General features: G+C 39.8%; 1 protein-coding gene across 13 annotated transcripts in view; it reads right to left on the minus strand.

The window, feature by feature from the left end:
• SLC35F4 (solute carrier family 35 member F4) overlaps nucleotides 1-22,344 on the minus strand; it is a 353,130-nt gene that overhangs the window by 313,805 nt on the left and 16,981 nt on the right. The window contains exons 1-2 of one of the 13 annotated variants that reach the window (XR_008699479.1): nucleotides 16,483-16,620; nucleotides 11,452-11,635 (exon numbers count right to left, since the gene is read on the minus strand). The exons of 8 other annotated variants lie outside the window; for them this stretch is intronic. Coding sequence is in view for 1 of the 5 variants with exons in the window: in XM_055538166.1 (XP_055394141.1) it covers nucleotides 16,483-16,525 (43 nt within the window). In the remaining 4 variants the exon portion in view is untranslated. Of the gene's footprint in view, nucleotides 1-11,451; nucleotides 11,636-16,482; nucleotides 16,627-22,344 lie in introns of those variants that run through there. 4 more of the 13 variants (XR_008699483.1, XR_008699488.1, XR_008699480.1 and 1 more) reach the window with 4 other exon arrangements.

Consider the following 22,344-nt stretch of genomic DNA (forward strand, 5'->3'; position numbering starts at 1 on the left):
TGCTGTGAACCTAAAACTGCTGCAAAAAAGAAAGTCCTCATGATATAAAAAAGATAAGCAACAAGGTCCTACTGCTAGCACATGAAACTATATTCAATATCTTATAATAAATTATAATGGAAAAGAATAAATATATATTATAACTGAATCACTTTAGGTACATCAGAAACTGATACTACACTGTAAATTTTTTTAAGTCTTAATGAATAAAATTGAATATGCATTATAAAAAAATGAAATAAAATAAAATTTCAAGTTAAAGTTAGTTTGGGAGGTATTTCTCATGTCCTTGTCTAGGTGCATTTTCCCTTATCTCTTCACTTTTAATCAGAGAGGAAAGAGATCCAGAACATGTGGCTTGAAGAGTTTGTGGTAAAGGCCACAATGCCATATTGGAGGGAGGGTCTGAGATCAAGCATGATCACTAGGCTTTCCATTTTTGAAAAGCCATGTCTAGACACATTAGTCAGAGGACACGTTTGGTCTCAAGAAAAGAAGAACTTCCTTGCACCCTTCCCACACTGGCCTCCAGGAGGGGCATTCAGCGGGCAGAGGGTGTGGCTACCCATCACCAAGTCCATTAACAAGTCTCAGGCAGCTATAAAGTGAGCCAAAAATAATTCCACTCCTCGATCCACAGCTCCCAGAACTACTCGGCAGGAGAGGAACCTGCTGGCAGATGTGACAGAAACAATTCATTTGAAATTTCAAAGCTGATTATGGTTTTCAATACCCAATACTCCTTCTCTCCTGAGGGATGAAGTGTGGATTACAAATTTTTATTTGTTTGTTTTGCATCAGAGACACAAATGACTCAGATTAGCACCTTGGTGTTAGAGGTAGTATCCAATCCACGGTTAGTATTTTTCACAAAAGGAGTCATACTCATCCAGTTAATACAGTCTTGTAGAGAGTTGAACTCCAGGTCATCTTCCTTTCTCCAAAAAATAATAAACGTTCTCCCTGTATACTTCTGCAAAGTTTTAGCAGCCTGCAAACCCATGTGGACAATGTGTCTTTCTAAAATTCGTCTTGTTAAAAAAAAAATATCAGTGAATAGTTTTTATTGCAGGTTATATTTAGCTTTTGCTTCCCTGGTAGCTCAGCTGGTAAACAATTTTTCTGCAATGCAGGAGACCCTGGTTTGATTCCTGGGTCAGGAGGTTCCCCTGGAGAAGTGGTAGGCTACCCACTCCAGTATTCTTGAACTTCCCTGGTGGCTCAGATGGTAAAGAATCCATTCACAATGTGGGAGACCTCCGTTCGATCCCTGGGTTGGGAAGATTCCCCCCAAGGCGGGCATGGCAACCCACTCCAATATTCTTGCCTAGAGAATCCCCATGGACAGAGGAGCCTGGTGGACTATAGTCCACGGAGTCACAGAGTCAGATATGACTGAGCAACTAAGCACAGCACAGCACATATTTAGCTTATATTACCCTGTTTCTTGCTTAAAAGAGAGAAAAACACTTAAGGGATAGAATCGGACCTTTTTGAAGATAGGAAAAAATAGCCAGGTCTCTAAATACTTTTTTATCAGTTGAGAATCCCAGCTGCTTATGGAAATCTCTGCCACCTGCTTAGGAAACTTCAGCTCTTTTCCTATCCTAAAGCCATCTTCACAAGATTGAGAAGAAACCAGTTCTCTTCTAGTGTCCCCTTTGTGCTGCCATCACCATCTTTATGAAGCTTGACCCAGAGGGATGGTACGAGGAGGGAGGAGGGTTCAGGATGGGGAACACGTGTATACCTGTGGTGGATTCATGTTGATATATGGCAAAACCAATACAATATTGTAAAGTTAAAAAATAAAAAAATAAAAACAAGCAGAACTTAAAATGACTTTTTTAACCATTCCAAATAAAGGTAATTATATTTTTGTCTTTAAAAAGAAAAAAGTTAAAGTCTCCCCATTCACCCACAGAAAAAGACCAATACCTAACCTACACTGAACAGATGTTATGTGTCACTTGTTATATATATATCATCTTGCTTTAACTTGACAGTTACTCCTTGAGATAGATTTGATTCCCATTTTTCAAACTGTGAAAGTAAGGCTTAGAAAGCCTACAAATCTTCTCCAAGTTTACCTAACTAGTAAGGGAAAAAGCAGGATTCAAATCCAGCTCTATTTGTCTCCAAAGCACACATTCTCTAGCACACAATTATACCTCATTGCCTCCCAAGAAGTCATTTATTTTATTCCAGAAGCTTGATCTCCTTTATAAACTGTGATAAACTGTGGGTAACTCAATTCAAGCTGTTTGTGTATAAGTGCATAACTCATAACACGATTCCATTTGCCATTATTTATTGGAAGCCCTAGCTCTTGACAGCTTTTTCCTTCTAAAAGAACTAGGCTATGTTGTTCTTAGTCAACATGTACATACATGCTCTTTCCTGGACCACAGGACACTAACAGCCAATCAACAAGAGAAGGAGGCCAAGCTTTAAGGTCTCAGACCCAGAAAACTTGTTTTGTTGGTGCCCTGTTACCCTCTCCTCTTTAAAGAGCTAAATAGAGTGAGGGATGGGTGACGGTTGTCCAAAGGCGCAAACTTCCAGTTGTAAAAAAAATAAGTCCTGGGAATGTAATGTACAGCACAGTGACTATAGCTAATAATACCACATAGTATATTTGAAAATTGCTATGAGAGCAGATCTTAGAAGTTCTCAACACAAGAACAAAAATTTGTAATTCTGTGGTGATGGATGTTAAGTAAACTTACTGTGGTAATCCTTTTGTAATATATACACATATCAAATCATTGTATTGTACCCCTGAATCTAATATGTCATATGTCAATTATATCTCAATAAAAATGAAAAATAAAAAATAAACGGAGCTCTCAGGTTTATGGGATCCTCTTTTTCATGTCAACAAAACAAACCAACCCCTCAAAGTAGGTGCTGAGTAAATTTCAATTAAAGTACATGATAGTTCAAACCCCTTCCCAAATCAAAATAATCACTGGGATTCTTTTTATCCTCCATGAAAATTCAAAAGTATGTTGGTTTAATTTTAAATTCAGATAACTGACTATTAACTATATCATACACCCACAACCTTACATATAGTTAGGAGATACACCTATGCATTAAAATTTTATTAACCAGCTCATAAAAAGATAATGAATGGAGATAGACCACATCAAATCCCTTATACAGTTATACTGAAACATGGTAAAATAAACAAAAAAACTTATAAAACACGATGTTTAGCATTAGTATACAGGTATACATAGGTATTATTCAAGGTACTACTCATTGCTATTATAACGAGCAACCTGAAACTGAGGAAAAAGAGCCCTGAAACAATTTATGAGTTTTGAACTGGTAATTTCACATTCCAAGAAACTGATAATTTAATGTTCCAAGCTCAAGAGAAAGAAAAAAGACAATCATACAAATAGTTCCCTTGCAGTACTATTTAAACAGCAGAAGGATGAAAATTCAAGTGCCCAACAAGAGAAGAAATGGCTCCACAAGGTATATAAACACAATAACCTTTAAGAGAGAGTTAGTTAGATCTATTAGTGCCTAGATATATAAAACAACAGTCAGTGAAAAAACAAAGAACAAAAGCAATAACAAAAAGCTGTATAAAATATGTACAGTTGCTCAACTTTGCACTGGCATCATTTTCCTTAAGATGATTTGTTGAACTGAATATGATTTGTGTACTTCCCTATAACTATTTCAGTAAACAAACTTCTAAAATCCATTGCTGAATTTATACCATACTCAGAGAAAAACTATTTATTGTCATGAAAAAGAAAACTTATCACTCACCAAAAACTAATGACAATTAAAACCAACCAGTGATTTCAATTTTTCACATGGTTTCACTTGGTAAACGTAATCAGGTCATAAAGGAGGGCCTCACCTTGACAGGACTGGAAAAAGTGAGAAGTTATTTGAGAATTTCAGGCCTAGAGACTTTCCCAGCATCATCAACAAAAGAAGACTATCTTAATATAACCAAGGAGCTGATCATTTGTCTTCTTGTCAACACCTGTTTTAAATAAGCAGATAAGCTTTTTATTATACTTCACTGTCAGGTCAAATTGAAAATTATGCACTGGGTGACTAATTTGTTAAGTATCCTGAACTGAATACAGTTGGAAGCTATAGAACTACAGATGTCAGAAAAGGAGGCTTCCTGGTGCCCAAATGATGCCACTTGGCAGCACATTTGTAGAGCCTGATTTTCAGCATCTCAGAGCAGAAACACATTCTTCTCCATATACGCACAATATCTCAAAGATGGGATCATACTACCCACACCCAGGACATGGCAACAAAACAAACCCTCTGTGAACCCAGAAGCCCAATGTATCTTTTTAACCATGAGGTTCTTGACTCATCTGCTTCCCCCTCCTATTTAGGACCCACTTCCAGATATAGATATCCTGGAGGCCAATCAGTTATGAGATAGTTTCTCAGTGAGGGTGGACTCAAAGCCAAGGAAAGAAATCTTGAAGAGGATTTTATCCTCTTTGTGATCTCCCTGAACCTGGTATTGAGTACAACCAACCACACTGAACAGAATTTGTTAATTTATGCCCTGTCTTCCTATGAACTTCCTGTACACTCTTAAAGAGCGGAAGCCATGCCTTGGCTGTACAAGAAGTGTACACTGCATTGACATTTTTCAGTTGTACTCTTCACCCCCAAATTCAACCCAGCCTGGTCAGAATACTAGTGGTCACTAGATTCAGTGTGCATATCTCCCTTAGAAAGGACCATTCTGTAAAAGGACCATTCTGAGTAAACCATTCTGGCTATGGAGTGGAGAAAAGATCAGAAGGCAATTGGAGAGACCCATAGACCAGTTAGCCAAGGGGCTAATTGGTAATTTAAGCAAGAAACAATTGTGGATGAACAAATAATCGCATATTCATATGAGGGGAAATGACACAATAGAGAAAAAAAGCAAACTATTGATCTATGCAACAACTTGAATGAATCTCATAGAAATAATGTTACATGAAAGAAAACAGACTCTAGACATATATAGTATGAGTCCATTTATATGAAGTTCAAGAAAAGGCAAGACCAGTGTATCGTGACAGGGGTCAGAATAACAGTTTTCTTTGAGAGGGTGTCCAGTGGGAGGGGCCTGAGGGAGCCCTCTAGACCACTCGAGATGGTTCCTATCTTGATCAAGGCAGTCCCTTTAAGGATGTATATGTATATGCACTTAAAATGTGGGCACTTTATTGTATTGTGCCCTTCTCTGTAAGCTCTTTATGTTAAAAAGTTTTCAAATCTTGTTGGTGGCCTAGCGTACGGTGGGGGCAGTAGAGTCTAACAAAAGTAGATAGATACTGGAGAGAGATTTGAAAGCCAAAGCCACTGAGAAGAAAAACTGAGCTAATGCCTATGACCGTGCTTAGCACGGTGACATATGGTAAAGCTCAGAAAGGGTTTGTTATGACAATAAGTCCCTGAAAAGGTTGGTAAGTAGATTAAACTATGTATGCAAAGTATTCAGAACTCTTCTGGAATATAGCAAATTCTCAGTGAGTGGTAACTTTTTCTTTGAACTGAGTAGGTTGTAACCTCTTTTCACACTCATTTTGCCTTGCTAGACCCTGATCTTCTTGCTATTATCTAGAAGACAACCTGTGCTGTACTATGGTATTACCAGAAAATTCACTTCATTCTCTCCTACGACTTTTATTAACTTAACCAAGTGGATCATTCTAGTTGCCTACATATTGGCCCCCAAGGGATCCTAAAGAATCCCTCTTCATGAACTTTGCCAGAAGCACTGATGAGAAAACCATATGAAGTTGATGCATGTAGCTCTGTACTCCCCTTCTGGTTGCTGCTTTGTCAGGATTGTTAGCACCATTTCTCGCCATAGTGTGTCAAGAGATTCCCTGATAGGGTTAAAGCTCCTTAGCATTGTGTGGGAAAGGACATCCCAGCTCCATCTGCCAGGCCTGGGATTCTATTAAACTGTCAGCATGATAAATGACAAAGAGAAGGCACTGGAACAGGAGAAAATCTATGGCAAAACACTGTGGTCATAAAACAAGAAGAACCAAAAAGATTTAGGGCAAGTACACAAACCATCCTTTCTAATAAAATTTTCACTTGCAAGGAAGGAACGAAGAAGCTGAACTCTAACTCCTGGATCCATGCAGGAGGCAGTCAGACCATCAGTCCTCCCACATCCAGCCCTGATGTGCAGTCACAGATCAGTGATGCACGCTCCAGCAGATCCATCTCTGCTTCCAACTGGATCTCCTGGGACTCATTGAAAACACACCTCATCCACTTTGTGCAAGGAGATGCTATTTAGATAGCTAGTTACTCCATGCATCGCTTTTGCTTACAAAAATAGATAGATAAATAAATAAATCAACATCTCTGAAATGAAAAATAATTTGGTTACTGCTCTTCAATGGCAAATTATCTCAAAAGAGCAGTCACCCAGCACATCACTGCCCTGCTTCTAAATTTAGCCCCCACCAATGACATATTCTGTAAACAGAGCATAGGCAACCAGTTTCTGAATATTTGGGTTTTGGAATGAGTTCCATGGAGTCTCATTTAGAATCTCCAGAAATAATGCCGATATTAAAAGCAATATTGACTCTATGGATGCTAATAAATGACTACTGAAGTGCTAAGAAATTTAAATGGCTTTGAATATGCCTTCTCCAGGTAGCAAAGAACTACTGACAGCAAAATCATGAATAATCTCCATGCATATCATGTTTCAGAAGTATCCCTAGAGACTAATGTTTCTAAAGAGAAACATTATAAACACTGAATAACAATTAGCATTTATAGCATCTTGGGTTTTCCTGACACTTTAACCAAAACTAGGAAAACAAGAATATTAGTAGTGTCATAGTGAAAATGCAATGATCTCACTAATAAAACTGGGCAAAACAGGTTCCTAGCAATGTTGCATCTTCTGCATTTTCTGTGTATATGCTCTATCACCACACTGAAATACTTTAATTCTGCAAGTTAAACACGATTCATTGCCTGTCTTCAGTTCAAGATATAAAATGATTTTCCTTCTGGGATTAAGACACATGGGATTGTGGTATTTAATTGCCTGGGGAATGGAAAGTTAATAACTATGTTAACCAGTTGGATACGTGGGTGCTTCAAGCAGATCGTTAAATACACCATAATGAGTTTCTTGGGCAAAAAAACAGAAGGAAACAGAGGCACAAGAAACAGACCCATGAAAACACCTTCTGTCTCTCCTAATATACAGGCATATGATGCAATTATTCATCCATTTCAAGTGAGGCAACAAACACTTAAAAAATCTGGCAGTTGTTCCACTACACAGTTTGCATGTCAACATTTCCATTATATTAAAAGAGAGAGAAGTGAGATCAGCAAATTCAGCAGGACCCCTGTTGTTTTTTGCCAACTTATTCAATCTGGAAACAGATATCGTTATTTGATACATTCCCTCATGTTGCCTTATAGATTCAGCTAATCTTTGCTATGAGTTTTCTTAATAGGCTCTCTTCACGTTCACTTTTCACTTTCATGCATTGGAGAAGGAAATGGCAACCCACTCCAGTGTTCTTGCCTGGAGAATCCCAGGGACAGGGAAGCCTGGTGGGCTGCCGTCTATGGGGTCGCAGAGTTGGACACGACTGAAGCGACTTAGCAGCAGCAACAGCAGCAGGAATATCCTTCAATATTTCTATAAAATTAGAACTCATGATTTAAAACTACTTTGGGAAAGGGTTGAAAAGTAAGAAGTAACAGGTCTAACCTGAGTGTTGAACTGGCTCAGAATGACCACACATACTGCTCCAGGTATTTCACCTTTAAAATTGTATGATAGCACTTACCATGCTTCTCTCTCAAGGATGCTAGGAGAAACCAACAGTTAACATAATATGTGAAACAGTTTGGGTACCAAAAAGTGCTATGCAAATGTACAGGCTTTCTGTAACTTTGAAATCTTTGGGCTTCAAATCACAGGTCATCCTTCTGAAACTGTATTATGCAATAAGAATGCATTGATTCATATAACTGGAAAGTGAAAGTCACTCAGTGTGTCCAACTCTTACTCCATGGACTATACACTCCATGGAATTCTCGAGGCCAGAATACTGGAGTGGGTAGCCATTCTCTTCTCCAGAAGATCTTCCCAACCTAGGGACTGAACCAAGGTCTCCCACATTGTAGGCAGATTCTTTGCCAGCTGAGCCACAAGGGAAGCATGAAACTGGCAAGTCCAGGGCAAACAGCGCTGGACTAGGGGGCTCAGACAATGATGTCAGGGCTTTCTCTTTGCATCTTTTGGCTCTCCTTTCTCCTGCTTTGGCTGCATGGTTATTCAGGATCTTCTTCCATAGTGGCAAGACACTCAACTTGCTCTCAGGGCAGGAAAAGGAAGATGCTCTCTGGGATGCTACAGCAAATATTCCAGGATTACTTCTCATTATGTCACATGCCCATCCCTGGACTCATCACTGGGGTCAGGAAGGGGAGTGATGTACTGATTGGTTTAAGACTAGGTCATGTGCTCAACTCAAGAGTCTACTGCAAAGTCAGCTTCCCACATACCACCTGGCCTGAGGGAGTGAGAGGTGAAGGGTGATGGTACCCAAAGGACACTGAAGCTCTCTTCCTATGACAGGAAACCACCAGAAAAAGAGTCACTCAAATATTTTCATAATAAATTCTGTGCTTCAAATCTGCTTACAGAAGAATGACAGTGAATGCCTAGTAAATAAGGAATAACATGCTCCAGAGTAGAAAGTGCTTCCATATACACTATATAATTCTATTTTCTTTATATCCTAACCAAATACAAATCACCATTTCACAGATGAGCACACTGAGTCTCAGCACAGTTAAGAGATTTACCCAAAGCTATCCAGCTATTAATAAGAGGCAAAGCCAGAAATGGAACCTCTTCTGATCCCAGTTCAGGGCTCTGACAAGCTGGTATCAGTTTATACTGTAACTTTTGATCAAATGTTCCCTGGTGGCAACTTTTCCTTAAAGAAGGCATTGCTAAGCACAAAACTTCATCTTTTTGCCCTATACTTGAGGAAATATCAAACCGTTCCATTGTGTGTGAACATTCACAGCAAAACAAGCCATTCCAGTACTTCCTTACTAAATTGGACATTCCTGATGGCAATGTAAATTGTCAGTCTAGTCCTTTGGAAAGGTAATTTGGTAATAAAGCATTGAGAGTTATAAAAATATTCATATTCTTTAACTTAAAATTCTACTGCTAGGAATTCACCCTGTGAAAATGATTGAAATAAATGGAGAAAAATTCATGTGTATAAAAATGCTCATAGCAACATTAATCATAACATTAACATTTCAGAATTCAGAGAGATAATATATGTAAGTGCTTAGCAGGATGCCTTGTGATCAATTAATGTAAGCTGCAGTAATTCCCTGCTTAGTCTTGAATGCTAATGGGCCTTCAAGTTCGTGTTCCATCTGCATGGAAGTTTCCTCCCTCAGATCTCTCTGACTCAGCCCTTTCCTTTCAGTCTCTGCCCAAATGGGACCCCACCAGAGAGGACTTTCCAATCCACCCTCTCTAATAGCACATGCTCCCTGTCCTTTTTCTACCTCCTTACTGTGCTTTATTTTCTTTAGCTCTTATTTCTACCTCATATATTTGGGTTTTGCTACTGTCTTTCTCTTCCCTATAGAAGATGAGTTCCATGGGGGCAAGGACTTTGGTTAGCTCGCTGCAAGGTGTCCAACATCTAGAACAATATCTGAAACACTGTTGGATATACTTTTTTCCTGTCTTTACTCTTATTCTTCAAACTTTGACCTCCATATTTCTTCACTTATCAAACATTGTTACCTTCCACCTCCTTCTTTTGTTTGTCAGAAACAGGTTTCGGCAGAAGCAAGATGGATCAGTCTGGGGAAGGCTCTAACAAGCAGATCCAGAAAGTCTGCTGGTTGCTCAAAGGGCAAAGATCTGAACCTTTAAGCACAAGCCAGAGTTGACAGTTTGGGGAAGGGTATGTGAGAGGTAAGTCTTATGGTGAGTCCAGACCTGGATCATCAGCTCACAGAAAAGAATGGGGGATCTAAGATCTAGGATGTCTATCAAATGAGGTAGAGGTCAGGTCATCACAAAGACTGTTCATCAATTCCAGAGAATCACAGCTTCTCTCAGGGATCTTGTCATAGAAAAATAACATTCTGGAAAAAAATGTTCAGCCACTGGGCCATATGAGACATCAGAGAAGAATTTTATTAATGAGAAACTTAGATTCCAGTTACTGGGATACATGGAGGACTGACCCACTTGTTAGTTATAGGTCAAGGGCTGCCTGGAGGGAAGGAAACTTCCAGGCAGCTCCAGAGAAAGTCATTCCAGTAGCTTGAGCTTGTCCCTCTGAAAGAAGAGCCACAAGTGCTGGTTGAGAGCATAAAGAACACTGAAAGCAGGTAGAGAGAGTCGGCACCAAAAAAAAATGGTTTAATGGATCCATGGCTGTGGAAGCTTTGTAATATGGCAACGTGGTTAGACTGAACTTCATTTCTCAGAATCCCCTTCCACTAGAGAGTGCCAAAAACATACTATGTGCAAGATTTGGAGGGTGAAATTGGAGTAGTGGCACTTTATTTTTCCTCATCTTTTTTAAAAAATGGGATATCATTGCTTTACAATGTTGTGCTAGTTTCTGCTGCATGATGAAGTGAATCGGCTATATGTATACATATATTCCCTCCCTTTTGGACCTTCCTCCTGCCCACCCCCCATCCCATCCATCTAGTCATCACAGAGCACTGAGCTGAGCTGCCTGTGCTATATAGCCACTATGGAGGACAGTATGGAGGTTCCTTAAAACGTTAAAGACAGAACTACCATGTGACCCAGAAATCTTACTGCTGGGTGTATATCATGGCAAAAACCATAATTCAAAAAGACACCCTAATGTTCACTGCAGCATTATTTATAATAGCCACAACAATGTAATCTAAATGTCCTAAATGTCCATCAACAGAGGAATGGATAAAGAAGATGTGGTACAGGACTTCCTTGGTGGGGCAGTGGATAAACATCTGCATGCCAAAGAAGGAGACATGGGTTCAATCCCTAATCTGGGAGAATTCCACTTGCCTCAGAGTAACCAAGCCCTCAAGCCACAAATACTGAACCTGCATGCTGCAACCACTGAAGCCTGGGCACCTTAGAGCCTATATTCCAACTACTGAGCCCCCGTGCCTAAAGCCTGTGCTCCACAATGAGAGAAGCCACTGTAACGAGAAGCTCATGCACTGCAATGAAGAGTAGCCCCATCTCACTGCAAAGAGAGAAAGACTGAGTGCAGCAACGATAACCCAGCACAACCACAAATAAATAAAGGAGATGTGGTACATATATACAGTGGAATATTACTCAGCCACAAACGGCACTTTATTTTTTATGCTCAGAAGATGGAGTCATTTTTTGTAACTTACCTGTTGTTGATTATCTGCAGGCCCACCTGGCTGATGTGGGATGGTGGCCTATAACTTACCCTTGGGTAAGAGAACTCCAAGGGGACTCGACTTGCTCTGGCTCCTCCCACATCCTGTCTCACTCCTGCATCAGGTGCTTGTTTAGCTCCATGATGAAGGACACAAGCTTCTCCTTTAGGACACCCTGACATCAAGGCAGGAGGCAGTGAGAACTGACACAGGTTCAACTCATGCTGGTGGATTCCAGCTGGTCCTTGTTTTCCCCCCATTTTCTATCCACCTTCCATTCTGAACTGTCTGCTCTGCTTGCAGACTTTAGGATCCACCCTCAAATATGAGATGACAGCCTCGCAGGACACTGTTTAACCAGCTTCTACAATTGTTTAAGAGGAAATTTCTATTTTTAAAATCCTATACATACATATACATATATGCATATATATATGTATACATATATACACACACAAATCATGAATACAGACATACACACACACACACGCCTCCTGATAGTTCTATTTCTCTACGTGAACCCTAACCAATACAAAGTAGATCTGGGTAGAGGACTGACTTGAGGCAAAAGTCTACTTTAGGTCAAAATTGGGTCAAATTTATTTGAAAAAAAAAAAACATTAAAAACATGCACATTATGAAAGCCTAATATAATGTAATGCTTATTTAATAATAATATAATTAATGTTTATTTTAAGTATTAGTCTACTCCCCTAAAACAAGGTTTACACACAACTATTTAAAAGTACAATAACAGAAAACCCTGGTAAGAAAAATAATTATGTAAAAATTTCTCAAATCATTTACTTTGAATAAAGTTAATGCTTATCAGTAATGCTGGTAATCTATCCTAATAGACTATTTAAAACTAATTTTCATAGATTTCTTTTGATCCAGCAATAGATTTTCCTCAACATATCATCAATAAATCTTTTGATTCTGCCATTTGACATAAATCTTACAAGTTATTTCCATAAACAACTTAATTAACTGGTTGTGAGATTGAAGAATATTCTTTCAAAACAAAAAAATTTCTACCATTACAGATCAAGTTACTAGATTGCAAAAGTGGAATCACTCAGTAACTGAATAAAGAAAACGCTATAAATATTTAGTAGTTTTATAGTCTGATGCAACTCTGCATCAGTCTGTCACCCTAATAAAATCATTAACAATTTAATCCAGAAATTTGGGGCCTACACAAGCTCTGAATTATTCATTCCACCATAAAACTGTACAGCATCTCTGGAAGGTGTATCTGTCAGTAGTAAGGTTCACTAATGTGCATTTATAATAATAGAAGCAAAGACAACCATGTCTCTCATGATCTGACTCAGAGAAAATACTAAGTCCATTGAGAAGGTGCCTATTTTCATAATGAAAATCTGAACAGTGTTGCTCTATCCATAATGGAAGGCAAACAGCAGTTTCATATTCCTATTGATTTAATGGACAGTCAAAGCATTCTCATTGACTCCTGCATCCCATTCTAAGTTTAGAACAATTCCATTCACACAAAAGCAAGATGGTGAATTAGCAATGAATTTAGAAGCAAAACAAAACTGAACTAAATTCAAATTATTGTTAACTTTATATATATATATATATATATATATATGTATGTATGTATGTTAGTGTTGAAAGTGTTAGTTGCTCCGACTCTCTGTGACCTGAATCTTTATGACCCCATGGACTGTAGCCAGCCAGGCTTCTCTGTCCATGGGATTTCCCAGGCAAGAATACTGGAGTGGGTTGCTATTTCTTTCTCCAGGGGATCTTCCCAACCCCGGGTTTGAACACAGATCTCCCACATTGTGGACAGATTCTTTACCATCTGAGCCACCAGGGAAGCCCCTATATATATAATGTATATATATACATCTGGCACTATACACACACACACACACACACACACACATATATATATACACACATATATATACATCTAGCCAGAAAAGAAGGAAAGAGAGAAACATGGAGAGGCATTTTCTGCTTTTGCTGCTGGATCTTTGTCTTCTTTTAAGATGACATTTACTGGGCTTCCTTGGTGGTCCAGCAGTAAAGAATCTACCTCCCAATACAGGAGACATGGGTTCAATCCCTGGTGGGGGAAAGATCCCACGTGCCAGGGTGCAACAAAGCTCCGGTGTCACAACTACTAAAGCCTGGGCACCTAGAGCCTGTGCTCCGCAACAGGAGAAGCCTCTGCAATGAGAAGCCCATACACAACAATGAAGAGTGAAGCAGCAAAGACCTAGCATAGCCAAAAATAAGTTTAAATATTTTTTTTTAATGTAAAAAAAGATGACATTTACTAAACATTGACCCTGTGTCAGGATCTGCTGCTGCTGCTTCTGCTGACCCTATGTCAGGATCTGGGATACTTTTAAATATACATATCAGTTCAGTTCAGTTTAGTTGACTGACTCTTTGTGACCCCACGGACTACAGCATGCCAGGCCTCCCTGTCCATCACCAGCTCCCAGAGTTTACTCAAACTCACGTCCATTGAGTCAGTGATGCCATCCAGCCATCTCATCCTCTGTTGTCCCCTTCTCCTCCTGCCTTCAATCTTTCCCAGCATCAGGGTCTTTTCCAGTGAAAAGATCAAAGTATTGGAGTTTCAGCTTCAGCATCAGTCCTTCCAAAAAATATTCAGGACTATTTCCTTTAGGATGGACTGGTTGGATCTCCTTGCAGTCCAAGGGACTTTCAAGCATCTTCTCCAACACCACAGTTCAAAAGCATCAATTCTATGGCGTTCAGCTTTCTTTATAGTCCAACTCTCCCATCCATACATGACCACTGGAAAAACCATAGCTTTGACTAGATGGACTTTTGTTGGCAAAGTAATGTCTCTGCTTTTTAATATGCTGTCTAGGTTGGTCATAACTTTTCATATAAGTATCCATATATATGTGTGTGTGTGTGTATATATATATGTCATTCTTAGTATACAGCTCTGCTATGACTTCCACATTGTTCTACTGGTCACACAGGTCCAGGGAGGACCACAGAGGGTGTGACATCAAGAGGTAAGGATTCCAGGGGCCAACTTGGAGGCTGATCACTTCAGCCCCTCTTGCTATTTATTCCTCTATTCCAGCTTACACGCTGCCCATGAGTGTTTCAGTTGCCTCTCTGGCCATGCACAGTTAGGAAGTCAGGAAATTACTGTGAATCTACTGAACCTCAGAGTATCTTTAGCTAGTGGCATGAATGCCTGCCTCTGAAAGCAGGTGAGTGCAGACTTGCAGTTACAGTAGGTGAAGAAGAACTTGCTACCCTCTTTGAAGTGGGAGGCAGTAAACAACGGCAGTTAGAAAAAGACAGTTTTTAGAGAATGGGATCCTTCAGAGAGAAAGAAAGTCCACGTGAAAAAGACAGTAGAGAGCAGAGCATGGAGAAAACCACAGGAGGGGGAAGGAGCCCGATGGAAACTGAAAGGTGTCTGAAGAAGGGAAAGTAAGTCTAAAAGGATTTGAAGTGAGACATCAAATTCTAAAAGATCCAGGCACTGTCCTTGAGTTAATATGAAGGAAACCCTGTCTCCAGACACAGTAGAAGGCAGGAGATTGGAAACAGCACGTAGAAATGGAACTGGGACACACACATAGCACTGCAGGAGTGAGAAGAAAGAGCATTCCCCTGGTGAGGAGGGCTTGTGACCAAAACTGAGCCATGCCTTGGTGGGATATAGTTTCAACAATAACTTTATTGCAAAAGTAATGGATATTGTTGAAAATTCAAACAGCACAGGAATAATGAAAGCAGAAAGTAGAAGACCCTCATCCCCTTAAGTTAACTACCACTTACAATTGGTATATGTCCTTTGGTATATGTCTCAGTGATTTGGGGCTCCAAAATCACTGCAGATGGTGACTGCAGCCATGAAATTAAAAGACGCTTGCTACTTGGAAGAAAAGCTATGACCAACCCAGACAGCATATTGAAAAGCAGAGACATTGCTTTGCCAACAAAGGTCCATCTAATCAAAGCTATGGTTTTCCCAGTAGTCATGTGTGGATGTGAGAGTTGGACTATAAAGAAAGCTAAGCACTGAAGAATTGATGCTTTTGAACTGTGGTGTTGGAGAAGACTCTAGAGAGTCCCTAGGACTGCATGGAGATCAAACCAGTCAATCCTAAAGGAAATAAGTCCTGAATATTCATTGTAAGGACTGATTCTAAAGCTAAAACTCCAATACTTTGACCACCTGATGTGAAGAACTGACTCATTGGAAAAGACCCTGATGCTGGGAAAGATTGAAGGCAGGAAGAGAAGGGGATGACAGAGGATGAGATGGTTGGATGGCTTCACCAATTTGATGGACACAAGTTTGAGCAAACTCCAGGGGTTGATGATGGACAGGGAATCCTGGCGTGCTGCAGTCCATGGGCTCACCACGAGTCGGACATGACTGAGCGACTAAACTGAACTGATATGTCTCAGACCTTTTCTGAGACTGTACAGCCATAGAGAATTGTATCAGATTCCACTTGCTTTTTCACATAGTAACCTTGCTTAGACATCTCTTAGTATCAGTAACTGCAGAAATGCCTCACCCTTCTCAGGTTTTTTGGTATTCTTCTATACAGCTGTTGCATGATTTATTTAACAAATATCCTTTTAAAAGATACTTGAATTATTTTTTATTATTCAGCACTATAAGCAATGCTTAAGGAAACATCCAATGCAATATTCTAGCATTACTGTGGGAATATTTCAGTGGAAAAATTCCCAGAAGTAGGATTGCCAGATCAAAGAGTATACATATGCAAATTTTTAATAGATATTGTCTTCCCAAAAGGTATACCAATTTGCATGCATATATTTTACATTAGATGTTTATCATTAACTTAAGTTCTAAGCAAACTCAACTCTAAACTTATTCATAGTGTAAATAAGTTATTGTCAAATAGCTCTAAGCCTAGTGTGCTATGGTGAAAACTCCACACATTTGGGAAGAGTCATCATATTCATATTGTAAAATATGCCAAATGAACAAGGCATTATACTTACCTAAGCATTTATGTACATGTTTCCAAAGATTCGAGGTGTACATTAAAGCCTGCCGAGCTATTAAATGGCTCCAGTCCAGAAGCCACAGAGTCTCCTTGACTTTCCTTCCACTTCCCGATTCCCAACATGCTTCAGGATTTCCTCCTGTTGACAGAAAGCATCTAATAAGCCAGGAACATGTTAGTGTGTATAGACAACGTTTGTGACTCTTTTCAGGGATATTTGCATCTTAGAATTGAGTTCAGAGAAATTAATTCAAAATGGTATTATTTCTGAAGACTATGTTAAAGGGGATTTAAACAAATACGGGGGAGATGAAAGTCACTAAAAAACAATCTCAGAGTTGCCTAGAAACTACTTCCTGTAAATGAATAGAAGGTACTGCTATTCACTCTTAGATGTGTCTGGTAGCATAGGTTTGCGGCCCCAATCAGTAGATTGGCATCTACTATTAAATATTTCAGTTTCCTGGTAGATCTCTAAAATGGTTCCTAGAAGCCAGCCTTCTCCTTTCCCTGCCCTCCATTGACCCCCTCATGCACTTCATTTGCCAGGCTTCCCAGCAGGTATGGGGCACATCTAGACAGAAGCCTCCCCCCAGCCTCTTCCTGAATCTTTAGAGAACCTGCATCCAAGTGCATTCAACCTCCCCCAGGGACTTCACTGCAAACCACCTCCCAGATGCCTTTCAGGTTTAAAAGAAATAAAGTTAGTCTGCTTCACTAACAACTGAGGATGAATCAAATAGCTGAACATTCCATTTAGGCCAATCTGTGGGAAATTGGGAATGTTTTCACGACATTATTTTCTTCTCACAAAAGCTTTCTGTACTTCTGTCTTTCTGATTTCTCTATACGGCCATAAATTTTGTTCAGTGAATTCTAGATAGGCATTAAACCACCTACTCAATATCCATTTGTCTCCCCTTTAAGAATTATATCGCTTCATCTTTCCCTCCCTTCAAATCCAGCCCCACAGCCCCCAGGATGACAACCATGATCTCCCTGCCTCCAACTTAAGCGGTGAGAGAACTACTAGGCTTTGATGTGCTGAGTTCTGTGATAGGGGCCTGGCTGGCCAGGTGCTCATGGTCAGAGTAACTAAGATCCCAGTAGAGTGATTTATACCAGCCCAGCTCAACCTGGAAAACCAATATACTCAGTTACAGTCCTAAGTAACAATCCACTATTCTTAGTAAATAGTGACTGGAAAATACCCATCAAAAACATTATTTCATGAGCACCGACGTCAAATAACTTGGGTTGAGGTGCCTGCCTTGCATTGGGTGGTCCCCATCTCATGTTTTCATGAATAAGCCCCATTCTCCTTATTTCAGAGGCATGGGTTAGTTGGTGTATAAAATGTCCAAGACCCTAATATGCAGCTTCCCTTGGACGTTATTAAGCCATTAATGTTAGTTTGCCTATTCATTCAACACACCTGTCTGAGCAAAGCACTCTGTTGGGGCTGATGTGGAAACAGTCATAGATGCTAAAAGAGAAGCAAGCATAATAACCAGGACATGCTTTTTAAAAAACATATTTATTTTAACAATGCCAACAGAGGATTGAAAAAGGATATGAAAAAATAAGCATATAATTTTCCAAACTTATAATTATCTACAGTTGCAGAGCAGGAAAGGGCTGATGCAGGCAGTTGGTGGTGACCCTGACCCACAACTTGCTGCTACCCTTTCCACGATAGCCCCTGCCATATACTGCCAACGCTTGCAAAGGCTTGGCTTACATCTGATTGTGGAAATTGAACAGTACGGGGTCCAATCCAAATAAAGGACAGCTTTGGAATCTCTGCTGGCTGGAGTGGAATGAGGCAGTTAAGCTGGAGGTAAATATATTAAAATCATGGTTCTCACCCACACTAAGATAGTGTGACAGACTGCTGGCTAACCCCCCAAAATTTATGTTCCCCCTTCTGTAGTAAGAATTCATTGCTGGGATATTACTGTCCAGCCAGAGATTTATTTCCCAGTATCCCTTGTATCCTGGTGTGGCCATATGGCTAGTTCTCACCAAGGAAATGCGATCACAATGACATGAGCCATTTTTAGAATTTTCCATTAACTAGAAGCAGGAGATAAGATCCACAAGATGGAAGGAACCTAGGTGTCTGAGATACCGTAAGTAAGAACCTCCTTCCTGAGTAAAATTATATACATCAGATTGTTACATGATAGGGAAATAAACTTACCTTGTGTTAAGCCACTAAAAGTTTGAGGTTTCTCTACACTTGGTGGGAATGTAAATTGGTGAGGCCAAAGTGGAAAACAGTCTGGAGATTCCTCAAAAAACTAAATACAGAGCTACCATATGATCCAGCAATCCCACTCCTGGACACATATCTGGACAAAACTCTAATTTGAAAAGATACATACACCCCTATATTCATAGCAGCACTATTTACAACAGTCAAGACATGAAAGCAACTTAAATGTCCATGGACAGATGAATGGATAAAGAAAATGTAGTGTGTATATGCATAAAATACCACTCAGCCATAAAAAAAAAAACTGAAATTATGTCATTTGTAGCAACATGGATGGACCTAGAGATTATCACACTAACTGAAGCCAGAAAGAGCAAGACAAATGCCATATGATGTCACTTGTATGTAGAATCTAAAATAGTGATACAAATGAGCTTATTTATAAAACAGAAATAGACTCATAGACATACAAAACAAACTTATGGTTACCAAAGGGGAAAGGAGAAAGGGATAAATTAGGAGTTTGGGATTAGCAGATACAAACTGCTCTAGTAAAACAGATTAATGAAAAGCTCTTGTTTAGCACAGGGAACTATATTTAATGTCTTATAATAATTTATAATTGAAAAGAATATAAAAAAGAATGTATATATGTATTATTGAATCATTTTGCTTCCCCTAAAAACTAAGACACCATTGTAAATCAACTATGCTTCAATTTTTTTTAAGTTTGAAGTTTATTTATTATAGCAAATAGTTTTACTCTAACAGAGAGAGAGAACCAAACTTATGGAATAAGAGGAAATCATCTACTCCCTTCCTTCTGCCCATAAGGAAAAAAGCATTTGTAAGTTTTCTAATTCATAACACATAGAAGGAAAAAGTAGCAGGGGAAAGGGTTTTTGACAAGCAGTTAACACATGTCAGGGAGCTCAGTGTCTCAAGGTATATGGTCTGTTCTCTGTTTCCCTGGTTTCCTATCATCCTTGACTTCTCAGGCAGGGAGTGGTCAGGAAGCAGGGAAGAGAATGCTGGATCTTCTGTAGACAAGCTCATCTGAGGCACAGGGGCTTTACATCCCCTAGGTGGGCCAGTAACCAAGGCTCACAGATCAAGGAGTTTTCGTTTGTAGACCCTAGGGGCGAGGAAGGATGGTCCCAAATAACCACAACACCAGGCAGAGAAGGTGCCAGCCTAGATGTCCAGTGATGACCAGTGGGGATTTCAGGAGAGGATGTCACGGCCCCTTGGAGGGTGTGGAAGGTTGACAGGAGGGCATTGGAGAGTCAACCCAAGGTTGGAGTATGATTTTGACAAGGACTTTCATATGGGAAAAGGACTGGTGAAAAAATGGTGATTCTTTTGGATACAATCATGCTTTGCCTCTATAAATCACTCCACCATCTTTTGGATCACTTCCTCAAGCCCTACCTCTTCACATGTTTGCTCACAACCCTGGGAGGTGAATTTCCCTATTCAACCTGTCTCGTAAAATCTGTGATATAGACATAATGCTTACACATTTTTTCCTTATCTTTCAACCAAAAACTCACATTCCTTACTGTATAAACTGTATGCCTTCAAAAAATCAGTTTTATTTATTTAACCATGCTGGCTCAAGTGAATTACTACCAACAGTCTAAGTCTACATTTGCCTTTGGCTATAAATTCTTCTGATTCTGTATTTCCTGAATCAGATATAAAATATTAATGGACATATATAAAAATCAGAGCAATTACTTCACATAGGATTGGAAGCTTCAGAAACTCTGTCCAGTTAACTATAGTCACCATTTCCCCACCCAAGGAGCAGTTTTGGCTCTTGGGTCACATAATAACAATGGTAAAATTCATGGGTTGATAGAATGAATTAACAATGTATTATAATCAAGGCTATAACCCATTGTGGGGTTTCTAGTCCAATGGCCTTGAATCTTTTTGAAGGATTCTTTCAATATCAAGAAGCTTGGGAAGAAAAAATATCAAAATGATATGGCAAAACTAATACAATTATGTAAAGTTTAAAAATAAAATAAAATTTAAAAAAAAAAAGAGAGAAGAAAAAATAGCTGAGGCCTCTGGAAACAAATGAACACATTACAAAGCTTTTTTAAATAGCAACATAAACAATATCACAGATATAAACCTCCCTCCCCACTGAAAAGAAGAAAAATTAACGATGATTCCATTTTCACATGTTCTAATATTTTAGACACAGACCATCATTCCATAAAGAAAGTGGAATGCCAAAGAATTGATGCTTTCAAATTGTGGTGCTGGAGAAGACTCTTGAGAATCCCAGCCAATCCTAAAGGAAATCAACCCTGAATATTCATTGGAAGCACTGATGCTGAAGCTGAAGTTCCAATACTTGGGCCACCTGATGTGAAGAGCTGACTCATTTGAAAAGACCCTGATGTGGGAAAGATTGAGGGCAAGAGGAGAAGGCAGTGACAGAGGATGAGATGGTTAGACAGCATTACAGACCCAATGGACATGAATTTGAGCAAACTCCAGGAGATAGTGGAGGACAGGGAAGATTGGCATGCTGCAGCCCATGGGGTCGCAAAGAGTTGGACATGACTTGGTGAGTGAACAACAAAAAGAACAATCTTCCTAGCGTACTCTGTACTTCTTTCATGGCTTCAGTCACTATGATGTTTATTTCAGGAGATTATTCATCTTATTGAATCAGGACACTTGACAACATTGCGGAAGCTCAGGGAGACGTAAGCTCATGATCACTCAGGGTGGCGACAGCACAGAAACGAGGCAGAACCCAGAGCTGGGCTGGTTATTGGCTGTAGGAACCCAAGTCAACAGAGCGCACCATGCAGGGGCCAGGAAGGCAGGAAAGTGTGAGGCAGGTGCAGAATTAAGAAGTTGGTAACTGCTTTCAGGAGAGGTAACCCCATGACCAGAGAAGGGCTAAAGCTGGGATTCAGCCTCACCTCACCACTTGGTAGCTGTATGACCTTGGGCAGTTCCCTGAAACCTCTCTATCCCATGGCCGTTCATCTCTAAGGTCCTTAGGCCTGGGTGTTAATTCATGAGGGCTGCCTTAACAAACAACCACAAACTGGATAGCTTAAACAACAGAACATTTACTGTCACACAGTTCTGAAACTGTTAGAAGGTTACAAATCTAAAATCAAAGTGTTGGCAATATAGGTTCCTTCTGACATCTCTGACTAGAGGCCTCTTTCCCTGACCTGCAGATGGCCATCTTCTCTGTGTATCTCTTCACACTGTCTTCCCTCTGCATGGGTCTACTTCTGTATCAAATTTCCCCTTTTTCAAGGACAGCAGTCATATTGGGTTAGGGGGCCCATTCTATTCCAGTATGACCTCATCTTAACTAATTGAATTTATCTGCTGCAAACCTATTTTCCAAGCGAGATCACAATTTGAGGTACTGGCAGTTAGAACATCACCATATGTATTTTGGGAGGAAGGCAATTCAAACGATGACCATCAGTTTGCAGAACATGTAATCCGCTGTTTTCCTGTGACTATCCCAGTGCCTTTGAGAGCTATCTCAGACCTCAAGGACAGCTCAGATAGACTGGTGGTAGACTGAGGAGGACTCTGGACAAACTGGCATCTCCTCAGGCTCCACTGCTGGGTGAGATCTTTCCT

The sequence above is a fragment of the Bubalus kerabau genome, chromosome 10, assembly GCF_029407905.1.
Source record: "Bubalus kerabau isolate K-KA32 ecotype Philippines breed swamp buffalo chromosome 10, PCC_UOA_SB_1v2, whole genome shotgun sequence".
Classification (NCBI taxonomy): domain Eukaryota; kingdom Metazoa; phylum Chordata; class Mammalia; order Artiodactyla; family Bovidae; genus Bubalus; species Bubalus kerabau.